Source organism: Agelaius tricolor, unplaced genomic scaffold (assembly GCF_023055355.1).
Source record: "Agelaius tricolor isolate 1412-34295 unplaced genomic scaffold, bAgeTri1.0.p SCAF_9, whole genome shotgun sequence".
Taxonomy (NCBI): Eukaryota; Metazoa; Chordata; class Aves; order Passeriformes; family Icteridae; genus Agelaius; species Agelaius tricolor.
Genome location: NW_027269269.1, coordinates 19,562,157 through 19,582,754, shown reverse-complemented (window position 1 = coordinate 19,582,754; position 20,598 = coordinate 19,562,157). Strand labels below are relative to the sequence as shown.

Here is a 20,598-nt window from a genome sequence, read left to right as displayed (position 1 = left end):
TTCTGTGATTATGTGAAAATCCATGTATTTTAAGGAAGGCTGAAGGATGAGAGAAGATTGGGTGCAAGATGAAATGTGAAAGGTAAAAATAAGGGGCAAGGTCTGAGCAATGTGTGTAAAGGCTGGAATCTGATGGAGAATTAAGAGATGAAATAACAGAAAAATCAGATGGAGTGTAGAGACTATAAGAGCAAAGACAGAAAAGCCACGAGCAATGAGAACAGAGCTGGAGTTGGCTTACACTGGAGACAGTGTGTGGGGCCAGAAGCTGGTGTTAGAGGAAGGAAAGGAGCAGAAACCAGGAGAGAGGCTGATGCATTTTGAGCAAGAAGGAAAGAAATATGGGTTTAGCAGCAGTGGTAAAGACAGACAGAAAAAAACCCCACTTTTTTCACCTTTTAACTGGCAAGAGTGAAACTGACAGGTGCAATGATATCAGGTTAATTGAGAGAAGTTGGAGTAATAAAAATTGTGGAAATATACCAGAAGAAGAAAGTATATAGAAGATGTTCTTGTGTTCCCTGGGCTCTGTTACAGCATGAGCCACATGAGTCTACAGCTATCTCTTCCACTACTGTTGTTACAAATGTCAACAGAAAATATAAATACTGTGGTGCTAACCTCTATTCTAGGCACCTCTTCTGTGGAGACTTGCCTTGTACATGAATTTGCTGAAGAGAGGTGGCAAGCTTTGGAAATACTTTTCCAGCTGTCATCCTCTTCCTACAAATACAGATGCTTTGGTTTATGTATCACTCATATGGCTTGCACATTTTAAGTAAGCAGCTTTATTTTCCAAAGAGCCTGATGCCTGACAAACATTTCTTATGTGGCACACATTGACTAATTCCCTATGCACTCGTACTAAGTGTTGGCAGCTTCAAGCTTCACAAACATACACAAAAATTGTCTAGTTTGCAAGCCCTTTTTTCTATAATCTTGCTGGAATATCTCAATATGCTTTTGCCAAGTTATTTATGTCTTTTTTCAGTTTTGATAACAACAACAGAAGTAGGTTTTCTGTGAGGTTGTGAGCTTCTCTTTCAGTTCAGAGCAACACACAGTGATGGATTCATTAAGTTGGATAAGCGTTGTATAAATGAGAATATAATGCTCTTGTTTGTTTTCCTCCACAGACAGACATCTATGGCTGCATTTCTGAAGTGGTAAAGACCAAATTATTCCAGCTCAAGAGACGTGGATATGAGAATAAGCTCCGTGTAGAGGCTAAGATTAAAGAGGAGGATACAGGTATGGATCATCGGGATGAAAGACCCATGTGCTGGGCCAGCAGAGGGGCCTGCCCAGTAGGAATGAGGCATAAAAGCAGACTCTCTCTCGTCTGGAACCTTAGAGTTTTCCTGCCTCTAGTCCAGGACTATCAAGCAAAGAGTTTGTCCAGCAAAGGAGGGTTGGCCTAGAATAAAAGGAATTCTGGTTAGGCAGAGGCAAATTAGTTTTTGTTTCTTTCTGCAGGAGTGGAGTTGACTGGAACAAGCTTCTCTGAGATCACAGCCACCATTAGCAGGGTCATATTTGAGCGTTCAGATACTTACTACAAGCGAGGAATCCCCTTCTTTGGGCAGGTAGGGAAACCATGAGAATGGAATGCCATGAGTGCCAAGCAATGATGCTACTGAACCTTCTGGTCAGATGTATGCCCCAGCTCTGCAAGGATGCTGGACCTCAGTGCTGCTAGTCCCTGTGGGTCTCCTTTCCTCTGAAGGCTCTCAAACTGGGGAGCAGGCACTGAGAGCACAGTCTTCATTCTATCCTTGTGCCTCTGCCTCTCCAGTCCACTAAAATTCTCCTCCAATAGTCACCTGTTTAATTGGAGGCCACGGGGATGTAAGTGCATGTCATTCTCCACATCCACTCCTCTGACCCAGAGGCAGAGATAAGAAAGAGGCAGAGAAAAAGTATTCAGAAAGTTTGCAGCTGTCTCTGAAAGAGATACACATAAAGTGCTGTTGAGGCTTCCTTGTCTGACATGGGCTCAACACCTTTACCTTGGTGTTCTACCAGTCCTGTTCAGGTGGCAGCCATCCCTCTCCTGCTAAACTGAGCTGGTTTTGCTCCTCCAGGTGAAACTAGTGGATGGGTCTAATGCTCCAATTGCCAATGAAACTGTGAGAATTTCTCTTCAAGGAGGACAGGAACAAAACTATACAACAAATGAAGAGGGCGTTGCAGAGTTTGCCCTAAACACTTCCTCATTGGCCTTGGAAAATGTTGGAATTAGGGTAAGTCCTTTGGGCAGAGAAGATAATGAAGCTCCCCACAGGGCTGGAGGGGAAGCTCTAAAATTTATACTATGTATGCAAAAGTACTTATATTATTGTTCCTTGTTGTTTGTGAGAACTTGACACCAGTTTGGTGGAAATAGTCATACAGCAGACTGAGGTTCCAGGTCACGATTGCACTTATCTTGTAAATATTTGATTTCTGCTTAGCAATTGCAATACAGGGTTAGAAGGAACATCAGGAGATCATAATAGTCCATTCTGCTCCATGAGATCACCAGCCCTATCTAGTTAAGGGTGGCTCTGTCTCCCGTCTGTGCATCTGAGAGTTTCAGAGTTTAATTTAGCATTTCAAGTTGCTAAGTACAGCTCCTGTTGTTTTTTTTTTTTTTTTGTTTGTTTGTTTGTTTGTTTTTTTGGGGGGTGGTTTGTGTTTGTTCGTTTGGTTTTGCTTTGTTTTGGTTTGTTGTGGAATTTGTTTTTCTGGGACAAAGAGGTGCTGCTGAGCATCTTCTTGTTAGTGGGAAATGCAATTTGTTGTGTAATATGCATATTTTGTAATATCACATCCTGGAGTAGGGGAGAATAATTGTGTCTAGAATTATATTTGCTCTACTCTCTACAAGTCCCTTGTCACACACTAAAACCATTAAGATTTTTCCAGAAGTTACTACCAGATAGTTGAAGTTTTCAGATTTTTGTAGGATAAAGAAAAGGCAAGGATTCCCAAGTAATGAGAAAGATGAAGAAAAAAGGGCATATGAGACATATCAAATTCTGAAGCGCCCTTCTAAATGTGAGAGATCTTCCCCTTGCTCTCATTTTTAAGAGGACCTGAACTCTCTCCTCCTAAACTTCTATTCAGTTTAAATTTTAAATTATTAGTTGGAGATTGTCCTTCTTTTTTATAACATCTGTAGCTTTATCTTGGCACTGGAAATATCTGAACTGAACAGCACTATCCCTTCTTCAGTGCCAATGATAAGGAAAGAAATGCAAATTGTCATTTTTTTCCCTTTAGACTAACTAGAATATTAGAGAGGGCAAGGCATTAGTGTAAAAAGCCCTTAAGGTGACACTGATAGCAAACAAAAATCTGATATGGTTCATCTTGTTTTACACAAACTCCAGCTTCTGTGGGAGTGAGATCATTCCCAATGATTTGCTAAAGATACCACCATCCTGTCTTGCACATTCCAAACTCATGTGTTGGGGTTTGTTTGTTTTTTTTTTTTTTTTTGTAGACTTTCGTATTACTTCTGTACCAAAAAAATACTAAAGCTTTAATATTACGCTGTGAATTTTTGTCTCCAGTTTGGCCACCTGTGTTTGAGGATCTATGTATGTATTTTCTCCTTTTCCAGGCAGTTCATAAAAACCACATCTTCTGCTATGATCATAACTGGGTTGTTCCATCTTATGGAGAACGTTATCTGCAACTAAAGCGCTTTTACTCTCCCAGTAATAGCTTCCTCAAAATTGAGCCCAAGTCCAAGCCACTAAGCTGTGGCTCCACCACAGACATCTGGGTGCATTATATCCTTACTCCAGCAGCTGTAGGAGAGCAGAAGAAAATCACCTTTTACTACCTGGTAAGTTTGCACCTGCCATACAGTGAGGTTGTCACTGGCAGTTATAGGGAGATTAGAAATAAAAGCTGTGGTTTGTGGCAGTAGTCTTTAAACACTTTCTTGTCATCCTTCACATGTTCTTTAGAAACAAAAAGGAGGGTCTGAGTTGGGAGTAAAAAGTAAGGATGTCCCTGTACCCTCTAGGTGAGCACAGGGATTCTGCTACAGGGAGGCAGAGAGCTGGGGGTGTGCAGCAGACACAGAGCTCTCCTTGCTCTCCTCCCTCACTTTCAGGTTTGGTTAATGCAAAACCACAATCACAACAAAGTTTTTCCTTCCATTCAGGTGATGGCCAAGGGAAACATTAAGCAAGGAGGCACTCACATTCTGGATTTGGACCAGGAAAGTGGTGAGTTCCTCTCCCCCACTAAATTTTCACTCTTATGCGGGGCTAGGCAACTGTGGCATACACTCTGCTTCCATGTAAATGCAGGGATTGACATGTGCATGTCCTCTAAGATCTGGGAAAAGTTTGACCTTTGTTTTCTCTGCCTTTAGGCTTTTCAGAGATTTGCTCTAATCCCCTGTGCCACTATCTTTCTCCTGACACTGCATTTTCTGGGGCTCCAGTGCTCCTCAGAGATACATCTGATAGTCTGTTTTGAGAAGCTGAAGCAAAATTCAGCATACTTATGCACTGGAAAACAGGCCTTTTTAGTCAGACAGGGAGACTTATACATCATGTGAGCACCAATTCATCCTACTTGGATGCCTGGAATTTCATACTGGTTATGATAGAGTTCAGCATAAAGTCAAACCTAGAATTTTGACTGCTCTAAGAGAAAGTTTTTTGCACCTTAACTTTTTGCCATTGTTTTGTTTGCTAGACAATGGTGCCTTCTCACTACAGCTGTCTGTACAAGCTGATATTGCTCCAGTGGCCCAAGTGCTGGTCTACACCACAGTCTCCAGCAAGGAGGTGATTGCTGATTCAGCCAAGTTCTACACAGAATTATGTTTCAACAATAAGGTTAGTGTCCACTTCCTGAGGGGGCAGCCACAAGACTGCAGTGTGTTCAAGCTGACTTATTTAGGTTCAGCCTGGTTAAGCTAATTTCTTTAGGTACACTAACACTGGACAGGCAACATATCAATTGCTGTAGGTAGCTTCACTACTTACTGGTTTTTGCTAACCTGGAGGAGGTCAACTGCTGGAAAAAAAGCGCTAGCAGGGGCTACACTGATAAAACCCCCTTTAGCAACTGGTCAAACTGCTGATCCTGCAGATGGTCTGTGCTAAGAAAAAGAGAGCAACAGCAAGGTCTTTGCAAGCTGATTTTCTCTCCACATACAGTTTCTGGGTGCAGTAAAGTGACTGGTCCTAGTTCAAGGACATGCTCCACTGTCTGATCACATCTAGCCCCTATGTGGGATTGCCTCATCGCACTCACAATGTGAGTGAAAACCCACAACCACCTTAAAAATTTTATGAGCGATTATGATGCTTGAAGTTGCCAAGATCTCTTGGTGCTGATTCCCCTGGCACTGCTGGAAGGGAGCAGTAGCCCAGAGGAAGTGTAGAGGGAAGTGAGCATGGGTATGGGGACCTTGTAAAACTAGAACTGGATGCACTCAGCTGGAAGGAAAAGTCCTGTGAGGGTAGGGCATCTGTGACATAGCCTTTCCTGTCCTTACAGGTGGACTTAAGCTTCTCCCCTTCGGAAGGCCTGCCTTCCTCAGATGCTCACTTGCAGTTCCAAGCCTCGCCGAACTCCCTCTGTGCTGTGCGTGCTGTGGACAAGAGTGTGCTCCTGATGAAGCCAGAAGCTGACCTGTCACCCACCTCCGTAAGTTCTTGGTCTGTGGAACAAGTCGGAGCCTGCTCAGAGCAAGAGCAGCCAGTGCTGGAGTGGAAGCAGGGAACAGTCCCTCTTGTCAGAGCTGACACAGGGAGGCTCCCCTGTGCTGCTTCTCATCTTCCTCCAGTGGGCAAAAAGATGAGAACTGGGCAGCAGTTGTTTCTTAGGGGTTTTGTGTGATTTTAGGGATGGCAGTTAGAAAGCCTTTTTAAGGGGCCTGCTTGTCTTGGCCAGAGCCAAATGCTGTTGTGTGTTTGATGATAATTTTTCAGTTACTCTCCTCATGCATGGATTCATTTTCTTGGGGTAGCATCTGGAAGTGTCAAAGAGTTTATTTGCCTTTTGCCAAGCAGAAAATGACAATCCCTGAGTAGGGACAAGGTATTGCAGATGGTTTGGCCAATGTAATTTTTTACATATTTGAGCCATAATAACCAGAGTAACATGCAGAGCATAAAAAAAGAGGCAGTATCTCCAAATTTTGATCCTTTTTTTGATTCCCAAATTCTTACTGCTCTCAGCACAGGGAGGACCATGTCAATGTGGATGTATGAGCTGGTGATGTGACTGTTGTGGTGCTTGCACTCCAACTCCCTCAGTTGTGTTTCATAACAATGGACACTAAAATGCCAAATACTCTCTCTCTTTCTGCCAAGGTGTATGACTTACTTCCAGTGAAGGAATTCCATGGCTATGTCTATGATTCAAGAGTACCCTTGGAGGAGTCCCCATGGAATTGCATGACTGTGGAGCCAATAGTTCAGGATGGGATCACCTATGTTGCAGTAATGGGGGCGAATGAAGAGGACACTTACAGCATCCTAAAGGTATAGCCCCCCTGGCCTGGTTAGGGAGTGGAGTAGGAGAATGTTTGAGAATGCTTAAGTCTTCTGTGGCATCATGAAACTTAGCAGGGGAAGGGTTTCTGCATCTGAATGACCTGGCACTTCTTTTTATCCAGAGGCATATTCAGTGAGGATCATAAGCTTTACTTGTCTTGCCAGATATGCTTCACACTTGGTGGAAAAGGGATCAGTCTCAAAGTTTTCTTGCAAGAAAAGGTTTGAGGTTGACTTGAAGTGAGATTCTAATTGGAGGTAAATGATCCCATGCCATTATAGTTACCTCAGATAAATCAGTATGTCCTTGAGCTGCATTGTAGCCACAGATATTTCATTCCAGAGAGAAAACTTTATATCTACTTCCTGGCTAATCCTGTCACCTAGGCTGAAATTGGACTGGAACCAGTGTCCTAGAAAAAGAGGAGATAAATCCTTTGGTCTCTCTGAGCCACCCAGGCACTCAGACCCAAGGACCAGGGGATCATCTCAAGGCCCAATCCATACACAGTAACAGCTTCTCCATTTTGAGGTGGTAAAATGCCAATGTCAAGTCTGCTGTGTAAATCTCAACAGGATTCAGTAATAAAAAGGCATGTTTGGTTTTTCTCCCATAGGAGATGGGTTTAAAGGTTTTCACAAATACCAACGTGAAGAAACCTCGGATTTGCAGCCCGAGTAATCACATGTACTCTGCCCATTTATCAGCTGACCTAGGAGTACCTGCAGCCAGGGTTGCAGAACCCATGTATGCAATGAGGGCAAGCGGTAAGGGAACTCAGTGTTGTTATTGCTTCTGTTCTCAACAGAGATCCTGTTTGTGTTTTGGGGTAAATACTTAAACAGGAGCTGGGGCTGTGAATTGAAACCTTGGAAGCAGTTCTGAGCTGATGGGTTCGCAGATTTCAGCTTCTGAATGTATTGTGCAGGTCTACAGACAAACTTTGGTAACTCTACATAAGAAATCAGCAGAACCAGACAGTGTGCAAAGCCTGGCAGATCCTGCTGATAAAGTCTCTGTTCATTAGGCTTTTACAGTAGAGTTCTATGCCTAGATTATCACTTACAGAGTCTCCAATACCATTTTCAGGCTGTTCTCATTGACTCACCCATTCTTATGTATGGTCAAAACCATGAAGTGGGTGGCAAATTTTTCACAGTGATGAGTTGGTAGACTTTGGGAGCTTAGCATGGTAAGACCTATATGATAGAAGTCCAGTCTGAAATGGATCCATCCTATTATCCTATTTTTAAGAGCTATCTTAATTCTTACACTGTAATAGTTAGGGCAACAGAATTGGCCCTATCATCCTTCAGTCTCATATTAAGGAAAATATCTTAGAATTTTTAAGTTATTCTAGCTGGATAGCTGATTCAAAGAGTTTTCCTTTGGCACTAGAACCTGTGCTTTTGTATGTGTCCAGTTTGAAAACAATTTCAGCTTCTGACAGAAGTTGCTAAGATGGAGGATAGATGCCTTTCAATTATTTTAAACTGAAATAACCATCACTAAGAAGACTGAAATACTACAATAGAAAAACACAAGCAAGCAGCCTGCCACTTTTGCCAGGAGCAATGTGATATAGCTCTGATAACATCTTTCACGGGTCCCTGAGACCTTCTCAGGCTCTGGAGATGCCTGTTGCACAGTTGGTATAAATATTTGTTGGCTACTCAATTGTTATCCAAATGCAGAAATTCAATTAGCCAAAGTAAATATGCCAAAAACTAGAATTTCTTTAAGAACTTTTCTTCTTTTTCTGCTTGGATGCATTTCTCTTTCTGTTTGTGAAAGCCAAGCAAACCAAGTCCCACCCACCCCATCTTTGGTTTCCAGTTATTGAAAAGTAAAGTAAAACAAAATGTTTAAACAAATTTCATCTCAAACACATAATATTTTATTTGGAATAAATTTTGTATGTGAAAACTTGGTTTTCATCAAAATAGCTCTTTTTACCCTTCCCGTATTCCAGCTGCTTGTTTTTATTTTGAGCATTTTCAGCCTAGTTCTTGAGGAGGCCATAGCTTTGACAGGAAGTTGGTACTCTGAGTCACAATGACCCTACAAAAACCACTTCAACAGAGGGATGTTCCATTGCTGGCTGGACTGATTAGGATGGAGAAGAACATCACATGAAGGCTGCTTGTATGGAAGGTCCTAAATAGGTTTTTGCTCTAAATCCTTTTCTTCTTTTTTAAGCTGTAAAGTGCTGGCTCCCAAACTTTGAGGTCTGCTGGAGACCAGCAGAAAATTATGGAAGGTTAGCTCTTCTTGCCAATAAGCCCTGGCCCTGAAACTCCACTGCTGTTGGTACCACAGCTCACTACAACCACAAGCATCTGCTTCTGATTGACACTTTCTCAGATTGAAGCATGATGCTGATATGGGTCTTGCTTGTTTGGAATTATCAATAGTTGATTTCTTTTTCATCTCTCCACATTCAGGCATTCCATCAGAGAGAATTTCTAACCAATTAAGCACTCCTGAAGAGGTGACAGAGACAGTCCGAAAGTATTTCCCAGAAACCTGGATTTGGAGTTTAGTACCTATAAGGTGAGTACCTTGGGCTACCTCGTTCCTTTTTCATAAAATTGGGCTTATAATATGAAAACAGGAATCCCAAAGTGTTTGTCCTTCATTGTTTGCAGAGACTATTTGGCAATCCTTTGAGATGAAATTACTTTCAGCCATTATTAGGTCTGTCCAAAGAGTGGACAGGAAGATGTAGAGTGGTCCTACAGTAGCAAATGTACTGTGCCCCATCATTCACACAGCAAATACTGTTCAGTATGCCAAAAGGGGTGCAGGTAGTCACCAAAATGCTGTAACATTGATCCCTCTGTCCTTGCTGTCTGTGCTTTACCAGCTCTGAGGGAAAAGCTGATCTAGAAGTGACCATCCCTGACACCATCACTGAGTGGAAAGCCAATGCATTCTGCACTTCAGCAGACACAGGCTTTGGCCTGTCCCCAACAGTGTCCCTCAGAGCCTTCCAGCCCTTCTTTGTGGAGCTCACCATGCCCTACTCTGTGGTGCGTGGGGAGTCCTTCACACTGAAAGCCACCGTTTTCAACTACCTGCCTGCCTGCATCAGGGTAAGGGAGGTTTAAATTACTCTCTGTAGCTGGGTACCTTCTTGTGCCCTCCTTGCCTTCACCTAGCTTCTTACCTTATCTCTCAGTAGCCCTTAGACCCTTTGTCACAGCTTTTTATATTATTTCTTCTATACACTCCAAATGCAGAACCCACAACTCCAGTTCCCTGCTCCTTTGCTACTGAAGAAATAGCTGTTTCTATGGCTTCCTAGCTCCCTGTTTCTCATGATCACCCTTAACTGCACCTCTCTCTACAACTGGCAGGTCAGTGTGACTCTGGCTCAGTCTACTCATTTCCTGGCTACTCCGGTGGAAAAGGAGGAAGAATCTCATTGTCTCTGTGAGAATGGGAGGAAAACCATGGCTTGGCTGGTGACTCCCAAATCTCTAGGTAAAGGTCTCAGGGTTTCCTGAAAACTGCAGGAAGGATTTCTTTGTGCTGTTCTCCCTGTTCAGTATTGGATATCAGAGCAACACATTTTTCTGGGAAGCATTTCAGTTGCGTGTGACTGATCTGGGGCGCAAAGACTGATATTTGGGAGGCAAAGACTGGGGGATTCATAGGGTCCAACTGTGTGTCTGGCATCACATCCAGGACCATCAAGCCTTATAGCCCTTGGACAGCATCTCCTGAGGCCAGAGACATTGCTGGCCAGCAGAGATGTTCTGCTAGCTCCATTCCTCCCAGAGATTAGGGAGGATGTGGGATCTTCACACTTTGTTTTCACTGTTGGTGTGGTAGCAGCTTTGGCATGCATGCAGGGGAGCATGTGCTGAACAGCAGTGGGGCTGGTCACACTCAGCTCTGTGGTGTCCTAGGTTCTGTGAAAGAGTCTCCAAAATAGAGTCACCTTTCAATAACAGCACAGCTCATGTAGAGACCTTGGGTTTTGTGGGAAAGAAGCAGGGCCCAGCTGTGACAGAAATCTCCATCCATGAGCCTGCAAGGTGGAACTCCTGAATGTAGCAGTGAATCCCATTGCATGTCTGTGCCTGGCAGGGCTGACTGACCCCTGTTTCCTCCAGGGCAAGTGGAGTTCTCAGTGACCACTGAGGCCCTACAGAACCAGCAGCCCTGTGGGAACTACATTGTGGAGACCCCTGAGAAAGGGAGGAAGGACACGGTCATCAGGCAGCTGCTGGTGGAGGTACGTGGGCTGCGGGAAGGGAGGACTGAGCCTTTACCTCATGCAGTGATACAACTGCAGGAGAAGCTAGATAATCTCATCTAGCTCCCTTTCTTGTCAAAGGTTGGACCAGATGATCTTTTGAGATCCCTTCTAACCTGGTCTGGTCCATGATTTCATGGCATCGTTACCCAGCATGGCAATATAATTGTTTTGCATCATCTTTGTACTTTGGCAGGGCTGCATAAAGACTTCAGCTTAATAATGTGCCTTGTGTCTCCTGGTGACTTTTCCTATAACTTCTACTGTAACTGCAATCCATCTTCCCTTTAGCTGCCATCTAAGCAGGTCTCCCATCACCTGCTGTTTCAATACAGTGTCTTTACAGCCTCTCTCCTTCTTTTGACACACCCCCAATAAATGTGCCAGTCAGCACATGCTGCCCCTCTGCCTCAGAGTGGCCAAACAAACTGCCTCTTAAGCTGAGTGTTTTGCAATTACGGTTTGGTAACAAAGACTGGCCCAGGACAAAGGTGAGGGATTCACAAGCACCTATGGGAATTTGATGACTGTAAAGAAATCACCTTAAAACTACACATGAAAACATGTTGAAATTTTACAGCTTACCCATTTCCTGTGGCAGGAAGAGTTGCTGATGTGATGTGGAACAGAAGGGAATACTATGTGGCAGTATTGGATAGCCTTTACAGGAAATCATTAGTTTATTATTTACTGAGGGTAGTAATCTGGCAGTGGGGTTCTATGTTCTGAGCTTTCCTCCGTATCATAAAACCCCCTAATGTTTGCCCACCATGTGCTATCAGTAGTGTCAACAGATACTACAGTGTACTACATCCTCCATTTCTATTGTTTGCATGCACAATATTTTTCCCCTAAAGCATCTGGAGCATTACAATAAATAGGACTGCAGACCTCTCTTCAGCACAGCCCTCTGTAATGCTGCAGTCCCTTTGTCACAAGGACGTTTAAGTGTCTCTCACTGAGCGCAATAGTTGCAGGTCATCCATTTGATGGTCCTCCAGTGTTCTCTTTTTTCTGTCCGTCCTGCACATACAACCAACACCAGTCATTTAGGACCACATTTCTTTTATTTTCTTAAATTATTTCAGCGCTCTGTATTTCAGGGAATGTTTGTGACTGCCTCTCCTTCTTCAGTTCCCTCACTTTTCTTTTTACATATCCTTCTGTCCTTGTGAGGATTCCTGTCTGTATTTCCTGTCTCACTAATTTCTCACCTTTCTTGTTTTCCGTCATCCCATCCAAGCCTGAAGGATTTGAGAAGGAAACAACCCAGAATTCTGTGCTCTGTGTAAAAGGTAAAGCCCACTCTTTGCACACTCTCAATTTGTTCCTGTGTGGTTTGATGGGTGGGATGTTGGAGGCCTGCCTCTATCATATTCCATGTAGTCTGACATTTTTGGGTATTCAAAACATGCCCCATTGGTAGGGAGTTTGAGACATAAGACAGAAGAAAGTCCTAAAGAATTGACCCTCCTGCCTAAGTATGGTATGAGCTAGGACAGATTTAGGATGGATTTTTGCATCCCTACTCTCTTTAGTTCTGGCACAGGAGTTACATGTCCTCTTGTTTTCTTGCACACTCAGGAGGAAGCTGTAGACACATGATCTGCAGTGCCTTGAAGTGGCTGGGAGTGGTTTCATGCAGAGACTGTGTTACAGCCAGGGAAATATGAAGTAACTGAAATCAGGGCATTTCTAATAGGAAGAGTTCCTGTTGTTGCACTGAGACCCCCTCCCCTTCCATTAGCCATTTCTTGGAACTGCACTGAAGCTGTTTGGGTCTTGTTTCTTTCTCAGGAGTGCCTGTGAAAGAGGAGTTTTCCCTATTGCTACCTGAAAATGTGGTACAAGACTCAGGCAGAGCATATTTCTCAGTGCTGGGTGAGTTAACAGCCTCACAGTAGAACCATGTGCTGTTTCTGACTCCTTGTGTTGACCTCCTACCTCACAGCTTTTTCTCTTGGTTTCTAGCACAGCTCATTCTTGTGTTTAATCTCTTCTGTCCTGAGCACTTTCCCTTCTGTTTGTGCTATTCCTTTTCCTTTTCTGCAAGCCTTTTTTCTCATCCTTCTCACCTTTCTCTCCTCCCCTAACCTTTTTCTCATTTCCCTTTTTTCTTTTTCTCTGATGTTCTGTGTTTTGTTCCAGGATCTTTATCAATCCACATTATCTTTTGTTCTTCTCTGATATCTCCTGCATCTGTTATTCAGTAGCTTCCCCTGATTCTGATAGCCAGCCCTAAATATTGTTAACATCCCTATGGTATCTCCTGCTCCTCAGGTGACATCATGGGCACTGCCATGCAGAACCTGCACCAGCTCCTCCAGATGCCCTTTGGCTGTGGGGAGCAGAACATGGTCCTGTTTGCCCCCAACATCTACGTCCTGGACTATCTGAACAAGACAGGGCAGCTGAGTGAGGAGATCAAATCCAAGGCCACTGGATACTTAGTGAGCGGTGAGCTGGAACATGGATTCTGCTTCTGCTTTGGTTTTTTTCTGGATCCTGCCTGGAGTAGATTTGCCAAATGCTGGCCAGATGTTGAAAGAGGTCTTCTCTCATACACAGATGGTCTCTGCTGTATGCCTGAGGGGGCCCTTTGCTGCTTTTTTCTTTATTATTTTGTCTTGCTTAACCATTACTGTACCTGATCATTGCAAGTACTTTTCTCATGGGGTGGCAATGCAGTGCAGGGTTGTCACTGCTACTGTGACTCACTCATTGTCATTTATAGGTCCTGTCATCCTTCTGAAGAAAGGCAGGTGTTGCTTTTCCTCATTCATGGAGGTGGGGATGTAGCAGCACTGCATATTGATTAGGATAGGACTGACCTATGCCTCTCTCATTTGCTTTTGCTGATGGAGCTATTTTTCTATTTTCCCATCCCTCAGCAGACTCTTTCTTGCATCTGAATCTTGCCTTATCTTTCCATTGCAGGTTATCAGAGGCAGCTGAACTACAAGCACCATGATGGTTCTTACAGTACCTTTGGACAACGTTATGGCCAACCAGGGAATACCTGGTGAGATTTCAATGCCACCCATGCATCTCCAATAAGCTCCTCTTTCTCACCCACACATTTATAATAAATACTGCCTGACAGTAAATAGGAAATTCTGTTGTAGACCAGCAGGCTTTCCAGAGCTGGTTTGGTCCCTAGGCTGCCTCCTTCTTAATAAATAGGCTACATCAGCCAGCTTATGGCTGAAGTGCTTCCACCCAGTGGCTCCAAGGACAACTACAAACAAAAAGAAAATAGAGATAAACTGGGGAAGAAGGGAGCCAGGATTTAACACCCTGACTGAAGAAGGTTGAAAAGTTGCAGTGGCAGCTCTTCTAGACTAGCATCTGCTGAGAAGTCTGCTGGAAAAGATGGTTCTGTATGGAAACATATGAGGAAACACAAGTGGAAAGGTTGATAGTCCAAGAACAGTGCTGAATGTTTTTTTTCCTAAGTGTTTGTATGCTACTAAGCAAAGACAGGCTGGAGGAGCATGTGTGTTGCCATTTTGACTTATTGAAAAGTTTTGACTTGCTCCTGTATATCATTTTCATGTGCTTTCAATTTCAAGTAAGGATAATAATGGAAGAACTCATCACCCTAAGTTTGCTTTTAGTTTCTGAAATGGTAATTGGCTTTTGACAGCATGTTGGCTTCTTACCACATGCCTGCTTCTTTTCCATAACTGCTTGCAACAGCTCTTAACAAAAACTCTTTTAACATGTTCTGCTTTACTTTAAAATTCTAGGGTAGTTCTGGGAAACCCATGAAGCATGGATTTACAGTTTAAGAGTTCTACCAGCAGACCATGAGCTTGCAGGAATTTAATTATTCTTCCTTGTAATTTTGAGTACTTCTCTTATGCATATTTAACTAATTGGCATGCAATTATGGATATTTTTCAAAGAGCTTTTTTCAAAGACAGATCAACAATCATTGTCCTTCAAACCGTAGCCTCAATACAATGAGATCACAGGGGTTTTTGAGCCAAAAATGAGAGACAAAAATCAAAGTGGAAAGCAATTTTTGGACAGAATTTTTTGAGGTGAGGATATAATATACATATGGTCTGAGTAATTGGCCCACAGTTTCCCAGGTCCGCTTGCGTGTTTCCAGATAGATGAAGTGTACATGGGCCCTCTCAATTTAAATGGGCAACAGGCCTGCTCAGGCCCTTTCTTTTTCTCACTTTCAGGCTCACAGCCTTTGTCCTCAAGTCCTTTGCCCAGGCCCGGCATCACATCTTCATAGAGGAGAAGCACATCCAGGATGCTTTGATCTGGCTGTCTTACAAACAGAAGGAGAATGGCTGTTTCCAGAGTTCTGGGACACTCCTGAACAACGCCATGAAGGTAAAAAGTCTGCCTGGTTGTTTCTTTGTGAGGCTAGAACTTGGCCATAAGTCAGATGGGGCTAGTTGAGCTTCTTGAGCACATAGGGAGATGGGATATACCCATGCCAATGGCAAATGTTGGGGAGGGAGCCACATACCGTTCTGTACTTATTTGAGATACCTTCAGGTCAGCTGCAAAAGGAAGGAGGCAAGCTAAAGGACTGCAATGCAGAATAGTGCACTGCTCCTACTGGAGTGGAAGAAAAGATTGCGGATATGAAGGTGGGTGGGGTCAGCATCTACCTTTGTGTTTCCCTGCAGGGTGGAGTGGACAACGAGGCCACGCTGACAGCCTACATCACTATCGCGTTGCTGGAGATTCCCCTGCCCGTGACTGTATGTGTCTGCATCCTAACTTGGGCCACTTGTGCTGTGTCAGTCAACATAGTATTCACCAGAATTTGCTCCAGACTGGAAAAATTACTTGGTTGTTGAACCCTGTGGTATAATTGTCATATTTGCTATATATGGGAAGTATTGTACACTACTTTTTTCTAGACCTCCTTCCGTCAGTCCCCTCCTGAAAGTTCAGTAGGATGGTGTGCTTTCAGTAAGGCAAAAGCCTCATTTCTCCCCACCCTCCTAATCACTGGATTCCTTTCCCCAGCACTCAGTGGTGCGGAATGCTCTGTTCTGCCTGGAAACAGCAGCAAATCAGAAGGAAAACCATGTGTACACCAAGGCACTGCTGGCATACGCCTTTGCCCTGGCAGGGAAAAGGGACCAGCGGAAGGCATTGCTTGACTCACTAGAAGAGGAAGCTGTGAGAAAGGGTGAGTGTTCCTGGTGGGACGTGGCTTTCACCAGCCTTACACCTTCCCTTGGCAGATTGGCTTTTGCTGGTGGGGCAGTGGCTGCAGGCACTGGCCTCTGTGGGTAGGGAAAGGTGCAGGGAGAGGAAAGACTTGTGCAAAGGGATTACTTTTCTGAGAGGCTCCTCTCAGGGCCCAGTCCTTCTTCTCTGCTCCAAAGGAGCTCACCAGGAAGCACCAGGCACCATTCCCTTGGTGCTGAGCCCTTGGGCGGCTCTGATCCCATCTCTCCTCAGCCCCCTCCTCTTGCCACGCCAGGCACTGCTTGGCAAAGGCTTAGCAATGCCCAAAGACAGACATTCCTTCCTTCCTTCCTTCCTTCCTTCCTTCCTTCCTTCCTTCCTTCCTTCCTTCCTTCCTTCCTTCCTTCCTTCCTTCCTTCCTTCCTTCCTTCCTTCCTTCCTTCCTTCCTTCCAGGGCATGGGCTCAACACAGAACAAAGGGGACCTTGCAGAGCACAAGGCATGTCAGTCAGAGGAGAGATGGGTGTGCTGAGAGAGAAAATGAGCATCCAGGGCATTTTGGAGGCTGCAGCACAAGTTCTCAGTTGTCAGGGGAAATCCTCTAATCCTTCAGAATTGTTCTGTTTAAGTCAGGCTGGACAGTGGTTTTAACTAAGCTGTGGGGACTGTAGCCCATAAATGTGAATGTGGAATCTAGGACAAAGTGGTGTCTAGGCCTGAGGCTCACTCAGCAGTCTCATACTCATTGTAAACCTGGAAAATGTGTACACCTGACCCTTCCCACTTCACCCTGCATGACAGACACATCCCGGAGGCTCCGTCCTCCCAGCTGGGTCAGGCAGCAGGTCAGGAAGTGCCTTGCAGTATTTCCCAGTAACAGCTGCTTGCTGTCTCTCTCCCTGGCTCCTGTGAAGATGGCTCTGTTCACTGGCAGCGGCCTGGCAAGGAGCCCGAGGCTGATCTCCCGTTCCATCGCTACCGAGCTCCCTCTGCGGAGGTGGAGATGACGGCCTACGTGCTGCTGGCCCAGCTCACCTCGCAGCCAGCCCCTGCCCAGGAGGAGCTGGCTTCTGCATCCCTCATTGCAAAGTGGATCAGCAGCCAGCAGAACCCCAATGGAGGCTTCTCCTCTACCCAGGTGAGCTGCTTCCCTCCGGCCACCTCACACCTTGAGGTGTCCCAGAAGATGGCACATGTCAGAGAGCCAGGTGGGAGCACAGGAAGTTTTGGCAGGAAGGTGGGAAGTGTAGCCCTGCAATGGATCCATGCAGTACCTCCCATGGCTGCCAAGTTCCTGAGAGGCTGCAGACAAGTATGTCAGGTAGTGCCCCTGGGAAGGGAAATATGCTGAAGCTGCTCTTGCCCTCTGTCTTTTCTTCTTACCACTTTTGGAGAAAGTGAGGATGGAGGGGAGGGTGCCAGCTGGCAGAGAGGGCAGGCTGTAGGAGGACAGGCTACAGGAGGAGAGGCTCATTGCATGCCCTGCTGGGACGCTGGGACTCGTCTCTTTCAGGACACAGTGGTGGCTCTCCAAGCCTTGTCCCTGTACGGAGCTGCCACCTATGCCAAGAGCGGGGCAGCTTCCAAAGTGGCCCTGCACTCTGGAGGGGACTTCCAGCAAGACTTCCAAGTGGATCCCAGCAACCGGCTGCTGCTCCAGCGCGTGCCCCTTGCCCAGGTGCCAGGGCAGTACAGCGTGGAGGTGTCTGGTGAAGGATGCGTCTACCTGCAGGTGAGGCTGATGGGGACAGCGGGCATCCTGGAGGGGAGCCCCTGGCCAGGCTGGAGAGGACACAATCATAGGATCATCCAGGCTGGAAAACACCCTGAGATCATCAAATCCTTCCATGGAGGTAGAGGAGAGTAAAGAACAGGAGAGAGGGGAGAGGTGCAAGGCTGTGGGTAAAGGACAGAAGATAGAAAGTGTAGAGGGATTTGGAAGAGAGAGTGGCACTCAAGGAGAGCAATCTCTGCAGTGTGGAGGAGCTGTGAGAAGTGGGGAGGCTGGGTGTGAGAGGGGCCCCTCTCTCCCACGTGGAGCACACACTCACTCACAGACACTCACCCAGAGCTGCTGGCTGTCCCCTAGACCAGCCTGAGGTACAATGTGCAGCCCACAAAGGAGGAGGCGCCCTTCATGCTTCATGTGCACACAGTCCCGGAGGCCTGCGGGGACTCCACAGCTCACAAGGTCTTTGACGTTGCCATAAATGTCAGGTGAGTCTGCATTCCGGTCTGAGCTTTCCTCTTGAGCCCTGGGAGCTGGGGGAGGTCTGGTTGTCCCCGGGGGGAGGCACTCTGAGAGTGCAGCACATTCCTGGGAAGGTGGGCAGGAGGCGGCTGCTCTGTGAGGAGAGGCTCTGGAGGAAGGATTTGTCCTGCTGTGTGGGCAGCCCAGGGCTGGGCTGGAGGGAGGCTGTGCAGATGACTAGGAGAACGTGGCACAGCTGGAGAGGAAGGTGCTGGACTGCCAGCACTTAGTGGGATGCCAAGTGTTATGGAAAAGCTGGAAGCGTGCCCAGCTCTGAGTTGATGTGCACTGGATCTTTGTTGCTTGGTTCCTCAGTTACACAGGGGAGCGCAATGTCTCCAACATGGTGATTGTGGATGTGAAGATGCTGTCAGGATTTGTCCCCTTGAAGTCCTCAGTGAGGAAGGTAGGAGCTTGTTTGTGATATGAGCAACATTGAATCATAGAGTCATTATGGTTGAAAAAGATCTCCATGTGCACCCTTCCACCAAATAGAACCAGACCCACTTATTATCATATCACAAAGTGCCCCATCTACTCTTTTTTTTTTAACTTTTCCAGGAATCATGACTTCACTACTTTCCCACAAAGCCTGTTCCCATGCTTATTCTCTCTTTCAGTGAAGCAATTTCTCCTAATATTCAACATTAATCTCCCCTGTCACAACTTGGGGACATTTCCTCTTGTTCCATTTCTGTATGCCTGGGAGGAGAGACTGTCCCTTGCCTCACTGCAACCTCCTTCCAGGGAGTTGTAGAGAGCAATAAGGTTCCCTTGAGCCTTCTTTTCTTCAGACTAAACAATCTCAGTACCCTCAGCCGCTCCTCATAAGACTTACATTCCAGTCCCATTTCCAGGATCATTGTCTTTCTTTGGAATTGCTCCAAGGTCTGAAGTGAGGGGTCCAAAACTGAGTGTAGAATTCAATGTGCAGCATCACCAGTGCTGAATAGAAAGGGAAAACATCCACTTTCTTATATTTGAGAGACCTTTCAAATGTCTGTAGCAAACGACAAAGCTTCAGCTTGATTTTGTCACTGTCATTTGCACATTTGACATGTACAGTAGTCTCTTTTCATGCATGGCTTAAGGCCAGCACAAGGGGAGACGACGTGATCAGTCTAAGAAAAAATAGAATAAGTAATTTTTTCTTTTGACTGGTGATGGGCATTTTCATTTCACTGTGTCCCAACAGCTCCCCATAAACATCGTCTGTGCGTAGTACATTCAAAAATAGTGCTGTTTCCTTTCTCTCTTGGCTGATCTAAAACCATCTTATAACATTGTGACTCTTTAGGTTTTGGGTAACTGTTTGAGATGCTGATTAGGTGCATGAACTGGAAAATAAAGGTGGTGCACAACTAGCAAGCCAGATGGAATGTATTTTCATTTAATTGTTCCATCACTGTGTTTGATCCAGTGCTGAGGCTTTTCTGGAGCCAGGTTGTACTTCTTCAGCCAGCCTGAAGGTGAAGGGAGGGCTGGAGACCATGATACTTGTGTGGCCCACCCAGGAGACAGTTCTGTGCTGCTGGCTTAGTTCCCTGAGTACTGCAGTATTTCATCCAGACTACATCCCACCCACAGGGCTGTGCAAGGGGCACAGGGAGACCTCCTTCAATGCAGTAATATCTTGGTCTTCTTTCTTCAGCTGGAAGCCCACCCAGTTATTGAGCGCACAGAGCTGAATACAAACCATGTTCTACTATACCTGGAAAAGGTGAGGATGGGGCAGGAACACAGGCATTGGGAATATTGGCTGTGTAGAGCAAAAAATCCGGACCCAAAACTACCATGGCTCTGCTAAGAATGGGACTGAATAATTTACTGTCTTTTTCTGACTACAAACTTCAAGTTTTTAGACTTAATGCTACTTTGCTCCCAGCCCTCAGTCAGCAATCCGTCCATCCTGTGCACCAGCAGAGCCTCCCCGAGGGTGGGGAATGGTCCCAGGGTTTGCCCCTGTCCCTCAGCCAGCCCTACAGTGCTGTGTCCCCCCGAACATGGGTGGCCGGGGAGAGTGTGGGAGCCTGGGCTCAGTGCAGAGGCACAGGGGAGCCTGGGCTCAGTGCAGAGCCCCCCTGAGCCTCTACTGCTTCCCTTCCCAGCTGGGCAGGGAGACCCTCAGCTTCTCCTTCACGGTGGAGCGGGACATCCCCGTGCGGGGCCTGAAGCCAGCCCAGGTGAAGGTCTATGACTACTACGAGACAGGTGAGTGCCAGCAGTGCCCGTGGCAGCGAGGCTGGGCAGGGGACACGTGGAGGGGCACGGGAGCTGTGGGGACCCGCAGCTGCCCCAGCCTGGCACTGCCAGCCCAGCCCTGCCCTGAGCTCTGGGAGGGCAGAGGGACTGGGGCAGAGCCGTCCATGCTGGGGGTCCCGTGCTCATTTCTGGCCCTGCA

The 20,598-nt window shown here is 45.9% G+C and overlaps 1 protein-coding gene across 1 annotated transcript in view; it reads left to right on the top strand.

Moving 5' to 3' along the window:
• A2M (alpha-2-macroglobulin) overlaps positions 1-20,598 on the top strand; it is a 29,644-nt gene that overhangs the window by 7,666 nt on the left and 1,380 nt on the right. Inside the window, exons 9-34 of the mRNA XM_071432980.1 lie at positions 1,137-1,251; positions 1,477-1,586; positions 2,085-2,243; positions 3,608-3,835; positions 4,160-4,223; positions 4,702-4,844; positions 5,512-5,661; positions 6,330-6,500; positions 7,130-7,280; positions 8,958-9,066; positions 9,380-9,608; positions 9,873-9,999; positions 10,635-10,756; positions 12,021-12,072; positions 12,575-12,658; positions 13,058-13,234; positions 13,715-13,799; positions 14,974-15,130; positions 15,433-15,507; positions 15,779-15,944; positions 16,861-17,084; positions 17,460-17,678; positions 18,036-18,163; positions 18,513-18,603; positions 19,849-19,917; positions 20,306-20,408. Of these exons, the coding sequence (XP_071289081.1) occupies positions 1,137-1,251; positions 1,477-1,586; positions 2,085-2,243; positions 3,608-3,835; positions 4,160-4,223; positions 4,702-4,844; positions 5,512-5,661; positions 6,330-6,500; positions 7,130-7,280; positions 8,958-9,066; positions 9,380-9,608; positions 9,873-9,999; positions 10,635-10,756; positions 12,021-12,072; positions 12,575-12,658; positions 13,058-13,234; positions 13,715-13,799; positions 14,974-15,130; positions 15,433-15,507; positions 15,779-15,944; positions 16,861-17,084; positions 17,460-17,678; positions 18,036-18,163; positions 18,513-18,603; positions 19,849-19,917; positions 20,306-20,408 (3,508 nt within the window). The remainder of the gene's footprint in view (positions 1-1,136; positions 1,252-1,476; positions 1,587-2,084; positions 2,244-3,607; positions 3,836-4,159; positions 4,224-4,701; positions 4,845-5,511; positions 5,662-6,329; positions 6,501-7,129; positions 7,281-8,957; positions 9,067-9,379; positions 9,609-9,872; positions 10,000-10,634; positions 10,757-12,020; positions 12,073-12,574; positions 12,659-13,057; positions 13,235-13,714; positions 13,800-14,973; positions 15,131-15,432; positions 15,508-15,778; positions 15,945-16,860; positions 17,085-17,459; positions 17,679-18,035; positions 18,164-18,512; positions 18,604-19,848; positions 19,918-20,305; positions 20,409-20,598) is intronic.